The sequence below is a fragment of the Ciona robusta genome, chromosome 8 (assembly GCF_009617815.1).
Source record: "Ciona robusta chromosome 8, ASM961781v2".
NCBI classification, from domain to species: domain Eukaryota; kingdom Metazoa; phylum Chordata; class Ascidiacea; order Phlebobranchia; family Cionidae; genus Ciona; species Ciona robusta.
In genome coordinates this window covers 687505-706980 of record NC_143242.1, presented here as the reverse complement: position 1 = coordinate 706980, position 19476 = coordinate 687505, and the positions used below count along the sequence as shown (strand labels likewise).

Here is a 19476-nt window from a genome sequence, read left to right as displayed (position 1 = left end):
AGGTAAATACAAAAATATGTATTAAATGTTATGTGCTGTTTGTATGATTTAATTTATCATGTTGTTTGCAGTATTTTATGTCCGCACAAAACAAAGGGAGGTATCTATTCCCATTGCATGGTACCCAACAAAATCAACTCCAGCATGTATTGTCATTAATGCAAGTGTGAAAAAGCAGGGGTGCAAATTCTTGCTGTTGTAGCTGATGGTGCAGCTTCTGTTAGTGGCTCCAATGAAATACCTAATTTATCATGTTGTTTGCAGTATTTTATGTCCGCACAAAACAAAGGGAGGTATCTATTCCCATTGCATGGTACCCAACAAAATCAACTCCAGCATGTATTGTCATTAATGCAAGTGTGAAAAAGCAGGGGTGCAAATTCTTGCTGTTGTAGCTGATGGTGCAGCTTCTGTTAGTGGCTCCAATGAAATACCTCTGCATAAACCTTTCGCTGCACCAAATCCACATGATCCAACTCGGAAAGTGTTTTTATGTTCAGATCCCTCTCATTTGTTAAAGGCATAGGCGTAAAGTTTTACTAAACGTTAGGGTTGCAAAAACCAGAAAAAAAGGAAGTCTTCGCGCCGGCAGGCGCGAAAAAAAAAACGGTTTGCAACCCTTTGTTTTCGGTTTGCAACCCTTTAAATATGTGCTTTGTAAAAGCTCATACAAACGTAAACGTATTCAGAATTACGTAGGGATGAGACAAATTAAAATTACGCGCGTTCCGCGAGTCCGTGTAATGAGAAACGGTCGAATCCGATTGCCTGGCGAGTGACGTCACAGTAGCTATGTCGCATGCGCCTTTCGTCAAGCCCGCACGAGTGTGTGGTTATCTTACAAACGAAGACCCGTCCGTCGGAAATAGTAGGTTTCCAGAACAAAATATCGCGGAAATAAACTGCCTAAAACGTTTCCAACACTGCTTTATATTTATATGCAATGTTTTCCTCAGGCAAGCAGCATATTTATTACGAAATAGTAGGGATTCACACGTGGATTCATTGCATCATAATAGCGGTTGTTTGAACCTGGCAATTGATTACGACATAATAGCGATTCACACGTTGATTACTGACGTCACAATAGCGATTCACACGTGAATTATTTAGCAAACAGGAGTTTAAATACCAGTTGAATGCATTTGTGTCGTGAATGACGCATCGGTATTGACATATTTTAACGAACGTAAACGAAGTTTGTTCGCAGTAATAATGGCGTCTTCGTTTGGTCGAACGTAATTCCTTACGCATTATTAGTATGGAGAAAATCAAAGGGTTGCCAGGCAACCCTGCAACCCCGTAACTTTACGCCAGTGGTTAAAGGTATGGGTTGAAATTACAAAAATGTAAGCACACCAGTAACCACAATTTCCTTTTATATTTAGACTGCTAGAAATGGACTTTACGGTTCTAAGCCAGGTGGGTCTCGTCTTATGACATTAGATGGAAAATGTGTTATGTGGACGCACATTGCTGAACTATATGCACAAGAAATGGCAATGCCAGTCCTTTTTAGAACAAACCTGCGAAAAGAGCATATTGTGCTGACACCATTTTCAAAGGTGGTTTGCATTTTATAAATAATCTGTTAATTTCATTGACTGTTAAATGTTGAGCAGATGAAAGTCAATCTGGCCAGGGATGTCGTCTTAAGTTGGAAAGTTGGTCAATGTTTGAGTGTGATGCAGAATGCTGGTGGCACAGCAGCCTTTGTATCAGTAGCCTAATATCATTCTTTAACAGGGGATTGGATCTTTTATAATTGGAAAGATAATCTTGTTGGGGAGTTAAAGGGAGATTATCTTATTCCTTTGATTAGGTTAGTAAACCGCTATTATCAGTAATAAAATATTTTTTTGTTAATTTCCATATTTCTTGCCTTATAGGGTGACATTTTCTCCAGATGCCACAATTGAGGAAGTTTTATATGGGGGCTGGCATGTTCCATTGGATAGATTAAACATTGGAAACCCCCGATATGAAACCCTCTACTCAATTTTAGGTCAGTATTTTATTGTTAGTTTGTAACTTTTTGTTTTAAAAATTAGCCTTGGTACTCTACGCCATACTAACATTTATGTAATATTACAGTTGAATTGAATTCAGTCCATTTATGTAATGGAGTGCCACAACTAGAAACAGAGTTGGCTCACCCGCACCACTTGCCGTTATGGGACTGTAAAGAAAAGAAAGTTGCAACAAAAACCTTCTATCGTCCAAAGACTTGCTGCATTATCGGTATTGCAACTTGATCCACTTCAATAAAATGTTTTTAGAAATAACATCTACTTTTATGTTTCATTAGTTGATTCGAAAAAAGAAAATTGCACAACCTGCAAGAATTGTGAGAGTTTTTCCATCAACAATGAAGGCCAAGTGCAAGGTGATCCAGATTGTATTAAAGATTTGGTTGAGGTCAATGACGATGGAGATGAGGTAACCCAGATAACATTTTTGTGTTGGCGAATTGTTGGCCTTACGACTGTTTTATATCGGCCCAACTCGTAGGGTTAATGTTGGGTCAACGTCTAAATGCTCGTTGGTTCCTCGTGGGCTTCCGGTTGGCGAAGCTGTAAGGCCAACTAACGCCCAACGTTGACGCCAACTATAATTGTCATCAGGCCAACCTCAACGCATTGTTGGCCCAATAGAAGGCTTTCGGTTGGCGAAGCTGTAACGCCAACAATAATTGTCATCGGGCCAACCTCAACGCATTGTTGGCCCAATGCTTTTGCCAACGTTCTGAACGTTGACCCTGCATTTAATTTGCCACTTTCACACATCACAATGCTTTGTACAACAACACTTTTGTATTGAAACAATGAACGAATTTGGGAAGATGGGAATATCATGAAGTATATTGTTAATTTCCATGTAACTCAGCTTCCCATTTCTTCCTCTCCCTCTCTTTGCGACCTCCATCGCGATCCTTCGCAAACCGTAGCCAGTCTGCTGTTACAGAATTGATATCTGCATCCGTGGCACTGGCAGTGATGTGGTTACGACGCACTGCTTCTGTAAAAATGATTGTATTGATAAGCTACTGCAGGCAAAGGTCAAATTTTTACTACCAATAACTATGTTTACCACACTGTCCATGTGCATAAATATGCTTAAATTATAATGAGCTAAAACATGTTATTTTCCTGTTAAAAATGTTTTGTTCAATATAGAACTTATACAGAGCACACGTATTGTTCACAAGAACCATTTCATACATTCATTGAGTGGTAAACCAGCTTTTGACACATTCTGACGAACTAATTTAATGTAACTCCTAAACCAAGTTGTTTTAAACCAAGTTAAAGTTTTGGGCTGGCTACGCCACTACGCCTTTAAAAAGAATAAGTATCATAAAAACAGCACATACTTTGAATCATCTTGTTGAGTTGCAGAATAGAAAAGGCATGTTTTTTTCCTTTGCCTTTCATGTTGAAGTGCAAAGCAAATTGATTATCCATGCACTGAACCAATATATTTCTTACAGTTGTGCTGAGGTCTTTTCCTCCAATGCTGCCAAAATACAGCACCTGAGGTAAAAAGAATAAAACAAATATTATGCACTGTAAACAAAGTATAAATGAATATCAACATGCAAATTACATTTATGAAAACCCATTTAATATGATTACCCCATACAAAACTTCAATAAAGTGTTAATCTTACACTATACATTCTTTTTATAATTACACGTACACATATCCTTACCAGGTTATTTTGTGTTGTTTGATCCTGTAAAGCATCTTCAATGTTTTTCAAAGATTCCATGTCTTTTAATGGAAAAGAAACATCAGATGGCAACTTAATAGGGTTGCAAGCATTCTGGGAGTTGGTTTTAAGTACAGCCAACACATTTGCCAGTTGCAGTTTCATTTGTTCCATGCCACATAAAATTTGTTTTATAGCAGCTAAAAAAAAATACCATGTTGAATGAATGAATGTAACTTACTTTATCCTCGCGTGGCCGGAAAACAACAGTCGTTATAACACGGGTTTTCATACACCTCGTGCCAGGTTACGAGTTACCATATATAGTAAAGTGGGGTAATAAAAAACAATGGGGTACTTGGGGTAAGAAAGGACAACCCCCCTAGCCCGCTAAAAAAATCATTTTATCGCAAACACATTTTGTGGGTAAAAAGGACATTTATTTGGCTTATTTTTTATCCTAACTGTCATTCTAGGAGGTAATTATTTTTTCGGTAAAACACAAATTACTAAATCAAACAAAAACTTGACAAAAAAACTTTTCATGGGGTTTGCTAAACTTTTTTTTGTGAGAAGACCTTTCGTGATAAATTTATTATGAATGCAGTTATTTGCTACATATTTAAGTACCTTGCTGCTGGTATATTTGAATTTTAAATTTTACGAACATTTCATACTTTTTTCTCTTGTCTTTTTTTATCCCAAAATCGCCTTATGGGAAGGGTTAAAAACAACTGTGTTTTTTTTCGGTTTTTGTTTTTTCTACCCCAACCAATATTAACTTTGTGGTAAAATTAATTTTTAAGTTATATATGTAAATTATTTTAATTTAATTAATGATTTAATTGATTTTAAAGGTAATCAAGTATCAAAAACAGATGTTTTACAGCTTTGCCTACATTTTCTGATGATATAATTTATGTGTTAGGTTAAGACTGTTTAGTTACATTTACATGTCATTTTTATGATTATGTTGCTGAATTTAGTTTAGATAAAGTCAAGATGTCATTTAGATTTTCAAAAGCCTTTATAATTTAGTTAAATCAAGTGTAATGCTCTGGTTACTTCTTGTGCTTTATATAGGGTATTAAAGTTATGGGCTTTGTTTTTAGTTCAGTTTTTTTATTATCCCACTTGACTATATGTTACTTTGTGAGTGAATATTTTTGGGGGGGGATTTTTTCATTTTTTTTATGTATGGCTGAAAATTTGGACAGCCCATTAGTGACCACTGAGTTTTGGAGCAATTGCCGTTAAGTGTCTTGCCCAAGGACACATACGCCCGCAATGGTAGCACCAACGAGCCTTGAACCCATTACCTCTGGGTTACAGGCAGGCACGCTAACCACAATATATACAGATACAACTGCAAAAACAAAAGGACATACCTGTGTTATCATTTTGCAAGGTAGAATCGACTTCAGAAAAGGAGGAATTGCATACTTCAATTGTGTCATCGAGCTAAAAAATAAAAAAATAAAAAAAAGTTTTACACATAAGGGTCTATGGGAACAGCAGAAATATGATTGAGTCTTTATTAAAACAAGACACACCTGGTCAATTTCTAAAAGTTGACGTTTCAATTCCTCTGGACTTCTTGCACTCGATGTTCGTAGCAAAGGTGGGGGTGCAGGTGCAGATTGGGTTCTTTTTTTAAGAGGGGGAGGTGAGTCATCACTATCAGAATCACAATCAGCATAACGAGCTACTGGTCTGAAAAGAGTAGAATAGAGAATTCGTACATGCGTGAAGTTTGATTTGGCGGTGTGTGACGTCACATACCGTTTTGACGTATATGAATTTTAAATGTATATAAAACAAAAACTAGAGGTTTTTTGTTTATTTTTTTTTAATTAATGTTATAAATCACCAATATAGTATATATAAAAAGAATTGGAAATTTTTTCTCTACTGTTTAATGTGCCTTTAATTACACACTTAAACATATTGCTGTTCTGTACATTCAAAACAAGTAAGATCAAACCTTTTTTTACGCTTTTTTGACATTTCTGCATCTGATTTGTTTGAAGATCTGACACATCTTCAGCTTGTCGCAACTTTTCCCGTGCTTTCAAGTAGGAGTCTATTGATTACATTTTAGAAAATATGTACAACATTAAGAAAAACTATAAAATTATAAATAAAATTACCTGTTTTGTACATGACCCTTTTGATAGTGCATTTCATCCAAGTTGAATCTGCTTCTACATTGTTTTTAACCAACTTTGCAAGTTTTAACCTGTAGGCACATGGTGGCCAATAACAGAACTCTTCCTTTTCTGATAACCACCCTAAGGGTATTATTTCAATCATTGAACAACCATCACCATTGTCTTCTTCAGCAAACTCTATTACGGCATACATAATTCTAATAACCTGTAAATAACAAATAAATAAAAGGTTTAAAATATAAAAAAGAAAAGGTTTAACAGTGTTTCTCAAATGCAACAAAGCCATGTTTATGAGGCAACAACACATATTTGCTTTCAATTTCTGCCAACATGGAAACATACAGTTTTTCATAAAGATCATAAACAAAAAATGTGCCAAATGTCACAGAGGTGCAAGGGTAGGAATAAAACTCGATAGCATGAACAAATTTTTTGTAAACTAACATAACCTTGTTTTTGTTGTCATTGGAGACTAAAATGTTAGATATTTTTACAATCTGCCCGTTCACTTTAAAGCAGTTGTCGCCATCCATCACAGAAATTGAAAAACTCGGTAACACCAACTTTCGATACTGTAGAAACCCATTGGCAAAAGCTTGTGGCAAAGGCCCAGAGGTATGTAAGTGAAGAAAAGAATTACTTTGTAAAGTCACAGAAGAAGCTGAAACACTTTCGGACAACCTTCTTAAAACCTGTTGTAAAGGATACGTGGGCTTACGCACCATGCGTTTTAATTTTTGAAGATAGTTTTCAAAGGAAAATGATGAAAACTTGTCTAGTGCGCCATATGTTTTAACATCATTACAAATATGTAGTAGACCATGGATATTATAAACCACATGTTCACATCCATACAGCTCAGAAAAATGTTTTACAAATAACTCTAACAAGCTGTTAGCGTAATCACACCATGTTTTACACAAATCAGGGCTCCGCAAAATAAATATTGCTACATGCAAAAGTAGTAGACCATGGATATTATAAACCACATGTTCACATCCATACAGCTCAGAAAAATGTTTTACAAATAACTCTAACAAGCTGTTAGCGTAATCACACCATGTTTTACACAAATCAGGGCTCCGCAAAATAAATATTGCTACATGCAAAAGCATAAAATTTTTGTAAATATTGTCATCAAGAACACTTTTTAAAACTATTGGCCCAGTATACAACAAAAATTGTCGAAATTCTGTAGCTTTCCATCGGTCACATTCATTTAAACCCCTAGGTTTTCGGGCAAACTCAGATGGTATGTAACTGCGCAAGGCAAGCAATGAAGATGAGATGGTCTTTACCTGGGAACCACTAATGCGAGTCATTAAAGGACCACGACACCACATTCCAATTAGGCGTCTTGTCACACCCAAGCAGATTAAATGCATGTAATCAAGAGGGAAGTTAGATACTAGTCCAACTTTAATAGACAGAAATGGAGATAAGGATAAATGATGCTCGTCATCGTCCATATCAGCAAAAGATTTGTCAGTCCGCAAAGTAGCATTGAAATCAGGATAGGTCATTCGATGATTGTTCCAAAAACCACGTTGGGTACATTTGTCACAACCTGCGTAGCCATTATGTTGCTTGATGCACTTTATTAAGGACCGGGCAGGAGTATCACAAACAACAGCCGATAGTTTAACAGTAAATCGCCTTTGGTTATAAATTAAACCTTGTTCTTCAATGGATTTCATTTCATCAATAAAGTCTTTTAAATATTGTTGAACAGGCTTTGGCTTACAGGGTCCATAAAAAAGACCAATGAGGAAAGGACTTGAAGATGAAAGATTAGTTATCATTCCTAATATTGGCCAAAATTGACTGTTGCTGCTTTTGAACAACGGCAAACCATCAATGTTTAATTGCATTAAAATAAGCATGCTCTCTGGCAATGAAGAACACTTACTAAGTTCTTTACAAGTACAATTCCTCACACCAAAATGAAAGTACTCGCCTCCGCAAATTGACTTCACATCATAAGATGTAGCCGTTCCTAGCAACGTGCGAGGATCCCTGGGCAAAATTGGGAAAGGAACCTTCATAATATGCAACAGAGATGACAAGGAGGCATGAGGGACTTTGTGGGTAGTAGCCCATGCTGCTAGTTCACCTTTTATATCAAATTGTGATTCTTGTAGGTCAGTGTCATCCCCATCAGTGCTATAAACACTACTAGTACTATCATCTTCTTCTATGTTATTAAAGGTTATTTCTTCTGTTGGGGCAGAAGTTTTGTCAAAAACGTCCAGGTTTACTGCCTCATATGTGCTGGTTTTGTTGTTAACACTTTTATCAATAACTGTGTTGTATGTTTGCTTCTTCAACGAAGCAAGAAACTGGTTAACATTTCGTTTAGCTTGGCGTCGAATTGTCCACTCTGATTTTACCTTTAACTTGCGCGGCATTTTAAGTAGCACACTGCACTAATCAATTCATAATTAACAATCCTGACATAAAATAAACACAGAACTAAGCAGTTAACAACATGCTGAGCTGGACCAGGCTACGTCATAACGTTTTTGCGCGGAAATTGAAGCGCCATCAGTTGGCAATGTATTAACCAATTTTTTTTTAGTTTACACGATTTAACCATACGACGTGTTTAAAATTAAACTCATGTCCCGTGAATCAAATATTAAAAGTGTTATGATATTACGTTAGGTTCCCAATACTTTCTTGTTATAGCGCCACCAGGCGGTATTTGGTGAGTCACGTGTGACGTTACGACATTGAATGACATTGACTAAGGTTTTTGTTTTTTTTACATTATTACATATTACACCGTGACGTTTGAACTACTTCTTAAGATCTGTTTAGTTTGATAAACGTGTTTCTCATTTAATAAACGACCGAAGGACATAACAAACTGGCGACGAGGATAAAAGAAATACGTTACAAAAGTATTCACGTACACTGCTTCAGTTATACATGAACTGAAAATGGCAACGACGAAAGATGTTTTAAAGACGCTACAGGAACAGATCGAAATACAAAGAGAACAAGTTGAACAACAGCAACGTCAGATTGATTTACAAAGGAGGGAAACCGAAGCACAAATGGATCTACAGAGACAGCAGGTACAACTACAGCAACAGCAACTACAACTCCAACGACAAGAAGTGGAAAACCAAGCAAAACTTTTTCTAGCATCTCTAGAAAAACTGAGTAGGGATACAACCCCTTCTACTACAGTGAGTAACATTCCTCCATTTCAAGCTTTTGAACCAACTACAGAACTATGGATGGATTATGTGTCACGCTTCGATACATTTATTAAAGCACATTCAATACCTGAAGAGAAAATACCACAAGTATTTCTGACCAACCAGTCTACAACTACATACAAGCTTTTACAAACTGTAGCTGCACAACAAGAAGAATCAAAGGATATTAATTCACTTACTATAACAGAAATTGGTGAAATAATGAAAGAACATTACCACCCAAGAAAATTTATTGTCCGTGAACGCTTTAAGTTTTGGAGTGACATGAAAAGAAAACCTGGAGAATCAATAAATGAACTGGCAGCAAGAATTCGGCAGGCAGCCATGACATGTGATTTTCCCTCAATTAAAGATCCCTTAGATGAAGCTCTATGCACGAAATTTATTTGCTCTGTTCAAAACGAAGCCGTGTTAAAAACAATATTCAAAATGCAAGACAAGAACTTAACATTTTCAAAAATAATCAACTTAGCTACAGAAGTTGAAGATGCAGCAAAGGTTGCCAAAGAAACGGCTCAAAACCAACAATCTAGTGTTCAAGAACAAATGCATTTAATAAAACGAAGACAAGTAACTCCAGCTACACCCAAGCCAAACAGGAAACCACCTGTAAGGACGGCACCACCACCTGGCTACAGAAATACACAATTACAAGGGGCATGTATAAGATGTGGAAAACCTGGACACAGACCTAGAGATTGTTACCACTTGAGAACAACTTGCAATTACTGTGGAATTCAAGGACATCTAGAAATTGCATGTTTAAGAAAATCTAAAGACAAAGGAAATTTCACTAGAAACAAAAGAACATTGGTTACAACAGTGAAGTTAATAAACTCCCCACCACAACTACAGCAAACATTAACGGTAAATGGAAAAAGGAATATTGTTTTGAAGTTGACACAGGAGCAGGTGAAAATTTTTTATCGGACAAACGATGGGAGGAATTAGGAAGACCAACACTACAACCGATTTATGGGAGATATGAATCGGCATCGCATCATAAACTTCCAGTATGCGGAATTTTCTTGGCACAATGTACTGGAACAAGGAAAGGTGGTAGGGTCAATCCACCAACAGGTATGAACTTTGTTGTTACAAAAGTACCGGGATTAAACCTGATTGGTCGGGAAGGCATTAGACAATTACATTTGTCCATTGACTCAATGTTTCAAGTAAAACAAAGCAATACGGTAAACATTATAAGTTCACAAGAAGTACCAAAATGCCCCAAATATTCTGCACTACAGCAATCATGTGTACAATTATGTAAGGAGTTCGAACAAATATTTGAGGACGAGCTAGGATGCCTCAAAGATGTCCAACTTGACATTAAATTTAAGCCGGATGCTAAGCCCATTTTTTGCAAACCACGTCCTATCCCTTTCGCATTACAAGATGAAGTAGTACAGGCCTATGATGCGGGTATAAAGAAAGGGGTATGGGAACTTACACAATTTAATGATTACGGAACACCAGTAGTGCCGGTAAAAAAGGCTACTGTTTCCGGGAAGTCTGCATCAATACGTATTTGCGGCGATTACTCAGTCACCGTGAATGAGCAGTTGGAAAGCCATCGGCATCCCATTCCACTTCCCGACGAATTAATGCAGAAACTGGGGGGCGGATATGGCTTCACCAAAATAGATTTAGCCGATGCGTACAATCAAATTCGACTCAGTAACGAGAGTCAGCGGCGGCTTGCCCTAAGCACGCACAAGGGGGTGCTACTACAAAAACGCTTACCTTTTGGAATTAAATCAGCACCTGGTTATTTTCAGGAAATAATGACCCAATTAACTTCTGATCTTAAAGGAGTGGCCGTTTACCTAGATGATATTCTGGTGAGTGGACGAAATTATGAAGATCATCTACAGAACTTGCGAAACTTGATGAAACGACTGAAAGAGAAAGGACTGAGGTGTCGTAAAGAAAAATGTGTTTTTGCGAAACATCAGGTAGAATACTTAGGACATACCCTTTCCAGGGATGGCATTGCCAAAGGAAAAAAAGTAGATGCCTTATTACAAATGCCATCACCCCGAGATGTGACCGGTTTAAAATCATTTCTAGGTTCAATTCAATTTTATGCTAAGTTTTTGCCACACTTATCAACCCTAACTGAACCATTATACCATCTTACACGTAGGGGCGTATCCTGGAAATGGAGTAAAACGGAACAAACGGCGTTCCAAGAATTAAAACACTTGCTAAGTACCGATTTAGTGTTGGCCCATTTCGATCCAACACTCCCTATTGGCATAGCATGTGACGCTTCTAATGTGGGGATTGGAGCCGTGCTATTTCATCGCTTTACAGATGGCAATGAACGACCGATAGCACATGCCTCTAAGACACTAAACGAAGCACAACGACGATATAGCCAAATACAGAAGGAAGCCTTGGCGATAATATTTGCCCTACACAAGTTTCATCAATTCCTTTACTCACGTACTTTTATTTTAATTACAGATCATAAACCCTTGATTGCGTTGTTTGGTCCTTACAAGGCTACCCCGGCTTTGGCAGCCAACCGGCTATCACGATGGGCACTAATGCTTAGTCAATACGATTACACTATTGAATACAGGAAAACTACAGACCATGCGAATGCTGATGTACTTAGTCGACTTCCGGTGGGACCTGACGAAACGTTTGATGGGGAAGAGGAAGAAGATGATGTACATATTGCGAACACAATACATACAATTGGGAGGCAGTTGAAACCGACTGATCCAAAAGTGATGTTGACAGAATCACGCAACGATGCTGTCATTTCACAGCTGATGCGATATACTCGAGAGGGCTGGCCTCCAAGTGATGATCAAACTATGTGACGAAGTACGAAATTTTAAAAAGATTCAAGATTCCTTGTCAGTGGTAAATGGATGTTTATTATACGGGACGAGATTGGTAGTACCTACAAGTTTACGACAACCGGTGTTAGAATTATTACATCTCGGACATTTTGGAATACAAAGAATGAAACAGCTTGCACGCACGGCTGTTTATTGGCCGAACATTAATGACGATATTCTGAATGCAACTAGAGCTTGCATCACGTGTGCTCAGTTCCAAAGCAAACCTCCGAAACCAGTGGTGCATCCCTGGATACTACCAGAGAAACCTTGGAGCCGAGTTCACGTGGATCATGCGATCAACTTCAGGGGACATAATTGGCTCGTCATGATAGATGCTTTTTCAAAATATCCCTGTATTCACATGACCAGTTCAATTTCAACCAAGACAACTACGGACTTATTAGAGATCGACTTCGCTCATCTGGGGTATCCCCATACAATTGTATCAGACAATGCCACGTGTTTTAAATCGGAAGAATTTAAAGAATGGTGTAAAGAACGAGGTATTACACAATTGTCTGGCGCGCCCTATCACCCATCTACAAATGGAGCTGCAGAACGTCTTGTTCAATCTTTTAAACAAGCTTTACGAAAGTCCACACTACCCCCCAAAGCAGCTTTACAGGAATTTTTAATACAGTATCGACGTACACCGTTGATTACAGGATTTTCACCCAGTGAACTACTACACCATCGACAAATCCGTACCAAGATTGACGTGATGGTACCTTCTCCTGTTCATGTGGCTCAAGGCCATCACCTACAAACAAGACTACACCCTACAGGCCCTGCCAAAGACAACCCTTTTATTGTTGGATCCCTATGTTATGCATTGTGCTGTGGGCCCCGAAAAAGTACCGATCCCAAATGGACTGCGGGGGTGATAGAAGAAATTCTGGGTCCGAGAACTTTTAAAGTTAAGGTTGAGGGAGACAATATTGTAAAGCGACACTTTGACCAACTACAACCGCGATACACCGATAACACGAATATACCCTGTATTACAAATGTACCTACTACTACTAGTCACCCACCAATTCGCCGATCTACACGGCCACATAAACAACGTGTTGTATATTGACCGCTACTGTACATATTTACTTTTCGTTTTTGTTCTATTACATGTGCCTCAAAGTTACTGGGGAGGTGTTATGATATTACGTTAGGTCCCCAATACTTTCTTGTTATAGCGCCACCAGGCGGTATTTGGTGAGTCACGTGTGACGTTACGACATTGAATGACATTGACTAAGGTTTTTGTTTTTTTTACATTATTACATATTACACCGTGACGTTTGAACTACTTCTTAAGATCTGTTTAGTTTGATAAACGTGTTTCTCATTTAATAAACGACCGAAGGACATAACAAAAAGGGAATTACACTTTATTCTAGTGCGCGCCAAAATTCGATTTGTCACTTGCCAAAGTTGGCGGGGTCACGTGAGAAATTAAACGCGGCAAAACATTTTTAAAATATATATTGCATATAAAACCATACTCTAATACGTATTAGAGTATCTATGATAAAACGATGCTAGCTCAATAAAATGAGTGCCTTTAGTTTAGAAGATCATATACCTGTCTAGTTAGTTTGTATAAAACTCATGTCCTTATATTCTAATATAAGCTAAAACGCATTTAGTTATACACATTAATTACGATTTTAACTTTTAAATACATAAAATGCTTACGCGTTATGTTTGGCTATTACATATAAAATACCACGGCTTCTGAATTTATAATGTTTTTTTTTGTCTGTATATATGTTTAATTCAGAAGCCGTGGTATTTTCTAATTGTTATGGCGGTCTTAAAAAGGACGCGGCCCTGCACCCAAACCCCGTAATATGGCTATTTAAATCGGAATAAAGTCCATATGAAAATACACTCTGACTCTTGAAATTTATTATACGTTGGTAGGGGACTGAAGAGTATACTGACGAGGTTTTCAAATTGTGACTAAGTAGGGCCAACGGGTACGGGAAACAACAACACAATTAATATTTACACCCTTGTCACCTTATTCAAATAGAATCAGTGGTTAGGCACATAAAGTAATAAATATTCTAAATACAACAGACACTAATACAGTAGACACGCACTGACCTCTAACTATAAATTAAAAAATGGCCGACACAGGTAAAGTGAAGAAATGCGTAACAATGGCGCTAATTGTCTATGTTCTAAAAATGTCACGTGCTGGCCCGGTATTGGTCGTGACGTAAGTTGTAGGATTCTACACTAATTCTATAAAGTATAACGACTAACGTATACCAAACGTTTTCGCTTCTGGCTGGATCATATATAGTAATAGCTAGCGATAACACAATGACGTATTTGCGCAACGAACTCCCACTGAGCGTGGAATCCTTTTAACTTATATCGAATATAACTTACCATCGTTTCGGTTGGTTAATCTTGAGTCAATCTTCGATTGGGATGAAACCGATTATTATATTATTTTAACTCAACTCAGTACGATTTACAGTGTGGGTTGATAACGGTGCGCCAACGTAGGTGCAAAAAATAAATATAAACACACAAGTTGGAAAAGTTCCAAATGGATATATTAATTGCATCCACTACGTTATAACAAATGTTTATCTAATAAGTTTCTCAACCAGGCTAGATTTTACGAAAGGACATTGCTCCATCGTTGGGTCAAATACCAGGAGCCAACGTTATCCAAAAATATGTTGGCCAACGGTACGCCAACAAAGGCGCAAAAAAAAGTATAATTATAAAAGTTTGAAAACTATCAAATTAATTGTCCCCTTATATTATGAAAAAAATTCAGCTAATAAGTTTCGAAATCAGGCTAGATTTTGAAAAAGGTCATTGCACCTTCGTTGGGCCAAATACCAGGAGCCAACGCCAACCAAAAATATGTTGGCCAACGGTCTGCCAACAAAGTCTTGCTATCTGGGAACTTAATGAAGTCCTTTAACTAAAAGCTGAATTATATTATAACTTTATTATAGGACATGTGTGGTCCTGAACAAAACAAAAAACAAAATGATTGGCAAAAGCTGTTCTTCACCAACCAAAAAATAAACAGCGGGAAACCTTTAAAATCACGAAGGTATCATCCAGATATCATAAGGTGGGCAGTGGAATTATATAGCAGATCCTCAGCTGCATAGGATCACATTCGATTGAGTGGAGTGCTGATCCTGCCATCTCCATCAACAATCAAAAATGTTAGGTATGAATTATTGTTGCATTTAATTTACCAAAATATATATATTTATTTGCCTTTTTAATTAGAAATTGTATTGCACCAAAGCCCGGTATTAATGAATTGGCCTTGGAAGAGATGAAACGTTTGAAGAACGAAGAGCATGATGGTTTACCTGGCTACATAACTCTGGACGAGATGAAGAGTGAGTTATTTAAAAAATCTGAATTTTAATATCACATCACTTTCTTAAATGACCTTTATCTGGCAGTAAGAGAAAATCTTGTTTTAAGAGAAGGGAAGCTGGTTGGTTTTGTTGAGCTAAATACAGGTGTTGATTCTTCACAGCTTGCGAGTCATATCTTGGGTGAATATGCAATTGATTTGTTACTTTTTGGGTTGAATTTCTTCTAAGTTTTAAAACATTGTTCCTTAGTATTCTATGTGAGGACCATAAGAAGAGAGCTGTCATTGCCGCTTGCATGGTACCCTACTCGCACTGCCCCAGCTGAACACATATCGTTAACAACATGGAAACTTCTGTATGAATGTGAATCACGTGGCATCAACATTCATGCAATTGTTGCTGATGGATCACCTATAAATCGGAAATTTTTCAAATTGATGAGTGGAAAACAAACCATTAACTTAAGTTCCCAACTTACAGTACCAAATCCGTTCACAAATGACACCAGACAAATTTTTCTTATTTCTGACTGACCCTTCACATCTGCTGAAAGTAACTAAAATTTATATTTGTTTTATATTGTTTGTAACTTAATAACTTTTTTAGACAGCGAGAAATTCCTTGTATTCTTCAAGGCCAGGAGGGGCACGCTACATGTGCATGCAAGGTAACGATGTGTTGTGGACACATATTTTAGATTTGTACCATCTGGAGAAGCGATCTGCATTACTTTCCCGGTGGACTGAAGCTCATGTCAACTTAAATCCTTTTTCCAAGGTCAGTATTAACAGCAAAGAAATCTTTTATTAATGCATGTGTTATTATTAGAATTACACTGTATATAAAAAAGATTCTCTTCAGAAGCAAGCGATATTCCATAACTAAAACTCCCTACGCAACTCTGCAATATCAATCATTTCGAGATTTATTACGTAACTCACTACAACAAAATTAGCAAGACATTACTATAACCAACGCTGATACAATATATTACAATAAGACGACAGTATAATGGCGCTTCTAAAATCATATCCTAGTCACTCATGCGTGACGATTGTCTCGTTGTCCTACTACTGTTTTAGAGTACTTGGTTTAGAATTTTTATTTATAGAATATTCTGAACTAATGGGATTTTTTTAACAGATGGTTTGATATTGTTAATCGTGGCCCTTCATGTCTAATCCGAAGCATGAATGACAGTCGAGTAAAGTGATTGCAGGAAGAATTTCTTGGTACATTGTTAAATTGGATGGTAAATTAATGAAGTGGAGTTTTAAAAGTTATAAACTTGATTGGTTTATTTGTTTCAGGGAGATATAAAAGAAAATTATGGTGGTGAAGGAAAAAGATTATTGCCACGTCAAACTTTGGAAGGGTTAATTTTTACTACCAACAATTTAATTGTTTTATGCAATTTCATGTTGAATAGTTTTGAGTAGGTATGTTTGCATACATTCACTCAAGACGTTCTAGAAGCTTTCTTTGGAAATTTGGTAGGGGATAATGTAATAATGTACCTTAACTGTTAAAAGGGGGATTGAAGTCAAAATTTTGTAATTCGTATACAGACCTTATCAACTTATTAAGTTTAATATACAATTTCAATTTTTCTGTTATCGTTTAAGTTTAAGAGAAACCGTATCGTTTTCGAGTTATTATCACCTATATTTGCATCGGTGACGTCACTAGTAGTACTGCTTATTTGAACGAGAGTTTTTAAACATATTTTTAGGTAATATACTGTATTAAAATCAAACAATTTTACAGAGATCACTTGGCAGCAGAGCTCAAAACCCAGATATTTCTCAAGCTGCTTATGGAATACAGCATATTTCTCAAAGAAAAATAATCCAAAAAATAAAAGGTGGCAATACAACATATGGATCAAAAAATGCTTGGACAGACCAATCGGATGAGCCACTACCAAAGAAAAAGTTTATTTAAAGTATGAACGTCTTTGTCTAAAAGATCAAGGCTTAAATGCTTTCTGAGTCCTCCCGAACCTTTCTTTAAAACATTAAATAAAGCTTAGAATTTTTTCTTTGCATAGCTATGGCTTATTACTTTTAAAAACAATGAGATGACATATTCCATTAATTTTTTGCATTCATCCTCTGCAATGTCAAACTCCTCTGAAACTTGTAATGTTTCTAAAAATTTTACAACATGTATGTCTGTGTAACAGGACTTCAGAAGCAATTTAAAGTCGACTTCTTGGTGTGGTTTATTAACTTCCTTTGAAAATTCTAAATAGAGATGTTCCAACAGTGTCACGGTTGGCTGACTGCCAAACTTATTTAAGTTTAAATATCTATGTTTCTTTGCTTCATTGAGTTTCTTTACGTGGCAATCTCAGTTTACTCTTGGCGCATAACTTTGATTTCATTTAAGTAAAGGATTGAGGTTACATTCTCTACGTGGTATGTTCGTGTATTTTCTTTCTATTTAATTTATACTAATATTCTTTTCATAATTGCAGATTACCCACGATTGTTTGTATTATTATTTGCAACTTTTAAACGCCGAAAATTCAGGTATTAATTTAAATTAACATCGCTGTTTAAATCATGTGTATATATATTGACGTGTATTCCGTTTCTTTTTAGTTACCGCGCATGAATTACAACCAAACGAAGCTGGTTAGCATAATAAAGCGCGTCCAACTGAAGTGCGTATAAGGAGTGCCGAGTCCTTTAAGCACGAACGTCTGCAGCCGCGACAAACAGCGATAAAAAGTCTTGATTTGGCCTAACCATACATCCTCCTTTCCTTGCTAGCAGTGTAATTAAATCAGACTGAGTGTTTGCACTTGAATCCGACAAAATTTGAAGCACTTGCTCAAGATTTGGAAATTTCTTTCTGGACTTTTTTATTACACAACCTGCAATATACTGTGTAATATATCATTCTCCGATATTCCAAATGATTGCTGAATTTGATTGACCGATGGCTTTGCTACTATGTTATTAATGATGCTTAATAAATGATCAGCCGCCTCTGTATTTTCTAAATTACCAATAAAAAATAATGTAGCCTCTGTGCAGTGCATTGGATATAGCATTACAATTTTGTCGGGATTTCTGTTCAATGCAAACTCTTCACACCATTTAGTAGCCAAAGCTAAGCCAACATCGCTCATCTCTATATTCGACAGTATCGATTGCTTAATAACGTTTTCATAATAATCTGTTGTGTAGGGTGCTGGCACTTTCTTCCTCAACAACTACGCCGTCTTCAAAACACATTAGCTCGCAAATCACTTCCTCACTGAGCTCGGTTTCCCATTGAACAGACATAATTTTGTTTAAACAACAACTTCTAATCTGACGGACAGCTTTAATTAGTTAATTTGATTTATTGCAAACAGATAGTCGTGAACGAAAAAAAATCATTTAGATATCTCAGCCTTACACGAAATAACAAACATTTATCAATACTTAGTTGAAATACATGGTAATTAAAAATATCATTTTCAAATAATTTTGATCTATCCAACGTAACAAAGACACGCTCCTTTATATAGTAAACTGTCACTGAAGCGTGACAATAACAATGGGGCCAATTCGTTGCCCTTCTATCTGTAAGTTAGTATTCTATGGTTCTACTATCTACCTAGCGCACCTAGTGGCCCTAGCGGTGGACCTGCACTAATTAAAGGGACCGCTACCATAGTAGTGCCCTAATGGTTGTGGAAAACACGTTTGGAAGACTGAAAGCACGATGGCGCATTTTAAGAAAAATTGAATGTAATATTATTTAAGCCCCTAAAATAATTGGAAAATCAAATGTTTGACCTGAAACTGAAGTATTTAACTTTGTATAATGCTTCTTCAATACGAGTTGTACTTGTATTGAGTGCTGCAAAATAAAAAAGAACTAAAGTTTCGGACCAAAATTCAAAATAATTGCAGTACCTTCACTTTCACGTAGTCCGTCCTGTTCCAATGAACTAACTATTAAAGAACATAAAGGAAAAAATGAGTGTATTTTTTAGATTAATAATTACTTTTAAAATTGATTCTCACCATCCATTAGTCTTGAAGAAGGTTCACTTCTCCTGTGTTGCTCATTGCCTTTAAAAAATATACATTGTTACATTAGTATAAGCTTATTGAAATAACATTATTTTATTTAATTTACC

General features: G+C 36.7%; 2 protein-coding genes and 2 pseudogenes across 4 annotated transcripts; 2 read left to right on the top strand and 2 right to left on the bottom strand.

Moving 5' to 3' along the window:
- Window positions 1-1730: 1730 nt before the first annotated feature.
- Window positions 1731-16687, top strand: LOC149732012 (uncharacterized; annotated as a pseudogene). The gene is made up of 9 exons (XR_016385498.1): window positions 1731-1822; window positions 1890-2005; window positions 2095-2241; window positions 2309-2439; window positions 14952-15175; window positions 15238-15353; window positions 15420-15515; window positions 15585-15887; window positions 15942-16687. The product of XR_016385498.1 is annotated as an uncharacterized LOC149732012 (transcript).
- On the bottom strand, window positions 2796-6126 carry LOC149732015 (uncharacterized; annotated as a pseudogene).
- LOC149732014 (uncharacterized) lies at window positions 6129-8290 on the bottom strand. The gene is made up of 2 exons (XM_089883672.1): window positions 6945-8290; window positions 6129-6794 (listed from the first exon to the last, which is right to left on the bottom strand). The coding sequence occupies exons 1-2, from the start codon at window positions 8288-8290 to the stop codon at window positions 6137-6139; spliced, it is 2004 nt and encodes a 667-aa protein (XP_089739798.1). The 3' UTR covers window positions 6129-6136.
- LOC149732013 (uncharacterized) lies at window positions 8539-11007 on the top strand. Of its 2 annotated transcripts, none has more exons than XM_089882271.1 (2): window positions 8539-10189; window positions 10925-11007. In XM_089882271.1, the coding sequence occupies exon 1, from the start codon at window positions 8825-8827 to the stop codon at window positions 10058-10060; it is 1236 nt and encodes a 411-aa protein (XP_089738397.1). In that variant the 5' UTR covers window positions 8539-8824; the 3' UTR covers window positions 10061-10189; window positions 10925-11007. The 2 variants fall into 2 exon arrangements, with proteins under 2 accessions (XP_089738397.1, XP_089738396.1); XM_089882270.1 differs by having other exon boundaries at window positions 10891-11007.
- Window positions 16688-19476: the final 2789 nt, after the last annotated feature.